This window comes from Lactuca saligna, chromosome 1, assembly GCF_052625555.1.
Source record: "Lactuca saligna cultivar CGN05327 chromosome 1, ASM5262555v1, whole genome shotgun sequence".
In the NCBI taxonomy this organism is placed as follows: Eukaryota; Viridiplantae; Streptophyta; class Magnoliopsida; order Asterales; family Asteraceae; genus Lactuca; species Lactuca saligna.
The window spans coordinates 70,039,775-70,042,666 of NC_136417.1; the positions used below are offsets into that span (position 1 = coordinate 70,039,775).

The 2,892-nt window shown below is 38.3% G+C and overlaps 1 protein-coding gene across 1 annotated transcript; it reads left to right on the plus strand.

Moving 5' to 3' along the window:
* Window positions 1–1,909: 1,909 nt before the first annotated feature.
* LOC145008071 (uncharacterized) lies at window positions 1,910–2,305 on the plus strand. The gene has a single exon (XM_078966702.1). The coding sequence runs from the start codon at window positions 1,910–1,912 to the stop codon at window positions 2,303–2,305; it is 396 nt and encodes a 131-aa protein (XP_078822828.1).
* The last annotated feature ends 587 nt before the right edge of the window (window positions 2,306–2,892 follow it).

Below are 2,892 nucleotides of genomic sequence, written 5' to 3' on the forward strand. Positions count from 1 at the left end.
TGACGAGAGATTTTGGATTATAGATTAGTAGTTACAAATAACTGTTGTAAGGTCTGTATTGTATTGTTTATGCTTTTGGTCTGTATCGAAACATGACATCCCGAGGTTTTATTATTTAATAAAAATACATTCTCTTTGAGAAATATTTTGATAAATGGCTATCACATTTTGTTTTTGGGACAAATTCTGCAACTGTTTTCTTTTAAAGATAACTCTGATTTTAAAACAAAGCATAAACAAACTGGTATTTTCTGGCCGTGAAATTGGGGATGTCACACTGTATCCTCAAATGTGGTGAGTGTAGTATTGGCTAAGGATCTTAATGGGGACCAACATCCTATATACTATGTAAGTAAATGTCTCATGGATCCTGATACCAGGTACTCCCACCTTGAAACACTTATACTTGCATTAGTAACTGCTTCTACTAAATTAAGACATTATTTCGAATCACACCCTATAACTGTAAGAACTAATTATCCCACTAAGAATGTTATGAGAAAACCAGAAATTTCAGGAAGGATGGAAAAGTTGTCCGTGAAATTAAGAACATATGACATAAAATATGAGCCAATATCCGTTATAAAGTCTCAAGCATTGTCAGACTTTGTGGATGACTTTAGTGATGATCTACGAGCTGAAGTAGAAATAGAATCCAAACAACTTCTAGAAGAAGAGAACATAGGAAGATTGACATTATTCATAGATGGAGCATCAAACCAAAGAGGAACTGACCTAGGGATCATACTAAAATTGCCACATGGGGACATCCTACCCCCAAGAAACCAGCTGTGAATTAAATCCAACCAACAACGAAGCAAAATACGAGGTAGTAATCATGGGATTATAGTTAGACAAGGATCTTCGAATAAAGGATCTTCATGTATTCATCGATTCTTTATTATTGACTAACCATTTTAATGGATCCTATGCAGTAAAAGGAGAAAGATTAACACTATACCTCCATATCCTCAAAAACTTAGCCTTAGAATTCGAAGCATTTAGTTTAAACCAGGTTCCTAGACAAGACAATGCTGAAGCAGATGCTTTAGCCAATCTAGGATCCTCTCTCAATATCCCACCAGAAACCAAAATCGATATAACCCAAGTGTTGATCCTAACAATCGAGGATCCAGCCAAGAGATTGAAGGATCCAAAAGATCACATGGAAGCTACTAACGCCGCTACAATCAAATATCCTGATCCTCCACATCCTTATTAGGAACCTAACATCAAGGATCCTTCTCCAACCTCAGGATCTTGGATCCAATCCATTATGGAATACCTCCATAATGGCATGATCCCCAAATAAGAAAAAGCGACATAGCATTCAGAACAAGGGTCTCAAGGTTTGTTATAATCTAAGGTAAATTATATAGAAAATCTATGGCAGGTCCATATCGTAAATGCTTAGAAGATCATGAAGTTGTAGAAGTTCTAAAGGATATACATGAAGGAGACTGCGGCAACCACACTGGGGGTAAATCCTTATGCTCCAAAGTGTTGAGGACATGATACTACCATCCAATCATGAAGAAAGATTCCTTCCTTTATGCTCAAAAAATGTGACACTTGTCAAAGACATAGCAACGTCCTGCATCAACCAGCAGAACCTCTACATCCTATCATCTCCCCTTGGCCATTTATGAAATGGGGGATGAACATAATGGGTAAATTGTTGGTGGTTCCTGGAGGAAAGGTCTTCATACTAGTGATGACTGACTACTTCTCCAAATGGATAGAAGCCAAAGCTTTCATCTAGATAAGAGACAAAGAGGTAGTTTCCTTCATTAAATGCAATATCTTGACCAGGATCGAGATCCCTACCAAAATCATATGCGACAATGAATCCTAGTTCATAAGCAAAAGGACAGGAGACTTTTACACAAGTTGGGGAATTAGGATGGTAATGTCCACTCCTGTCCACCCTCAAGCCAACTGTCAAGCAGAATCCAACAAAAAAATCATAGTCAATAACTTGAAGAAAAGGTTGGACGAAAAGAAAGGAAGATGGGCAGAAGAACTTCCTTTCGTACTATGGGCAGATAGGACCACCTCCAAAGTAGCCATAGGCCAAACCCCATATTCCTTGGTGTTTGGAACAGAAGCAATGATTACCACTAAAGTGGTGATCCCAACGACAAGATACCTGCTTCAAAACCAAGAAAACAAAGAAAGGATCCTAGCCCAGGATCTTAATACTATAGATGAACTCAGGGATCTTGCCAAGGTTCGCATAGCTGCTCATCAACAGAGGATCACCAAGGCATACAACAAAAATATAAAGTCAGAAGGTTCCAAATAGGAGACTTGGTACAAAGAAAAACATTCCAAAACATTAGGGATCCTAGTGCAGGTAAACTGGCACCTAATGGGAAGGATCATATCTCATAGAGGCCGAAGCAGGATAGGGGGCATATTGGTTGGCTACCCTCAATGGAAATGTCCTGTCAAGATCCTGGAATGATATACATCTTAAAGCTTATTTTATGTAAGTAAGATTAATCATTCTCCAACACGCTCAAGGTACACATGTTCTTTACCTTTTATCCTTCATTTTTATTACTATTTGCTCTCTTCAAATACCATTACTAACATAAGCATCGAAGGGGCGTTAGCTAGACTAATATCCACCCGTGGATAAAGTTTTTTGTGCGTAGGGATTCATGGATCCTAAAACTCAAGGATCCTATCACACAGGGATCTTGACATACAAGGGTCTTAACATATGAAGACTCAAGGATCCTAATAAACAAGGATATTGATGCATAAAGACCCTGGCACCTAAAGAGTTCCATAACTACAAACGTCCTCTAATTTGTAACACAAGTATCCTAAGAATAGAGACTGGTCATCTCTCCTATGAATAAGGGTACTGAATCCCCTTTAAAG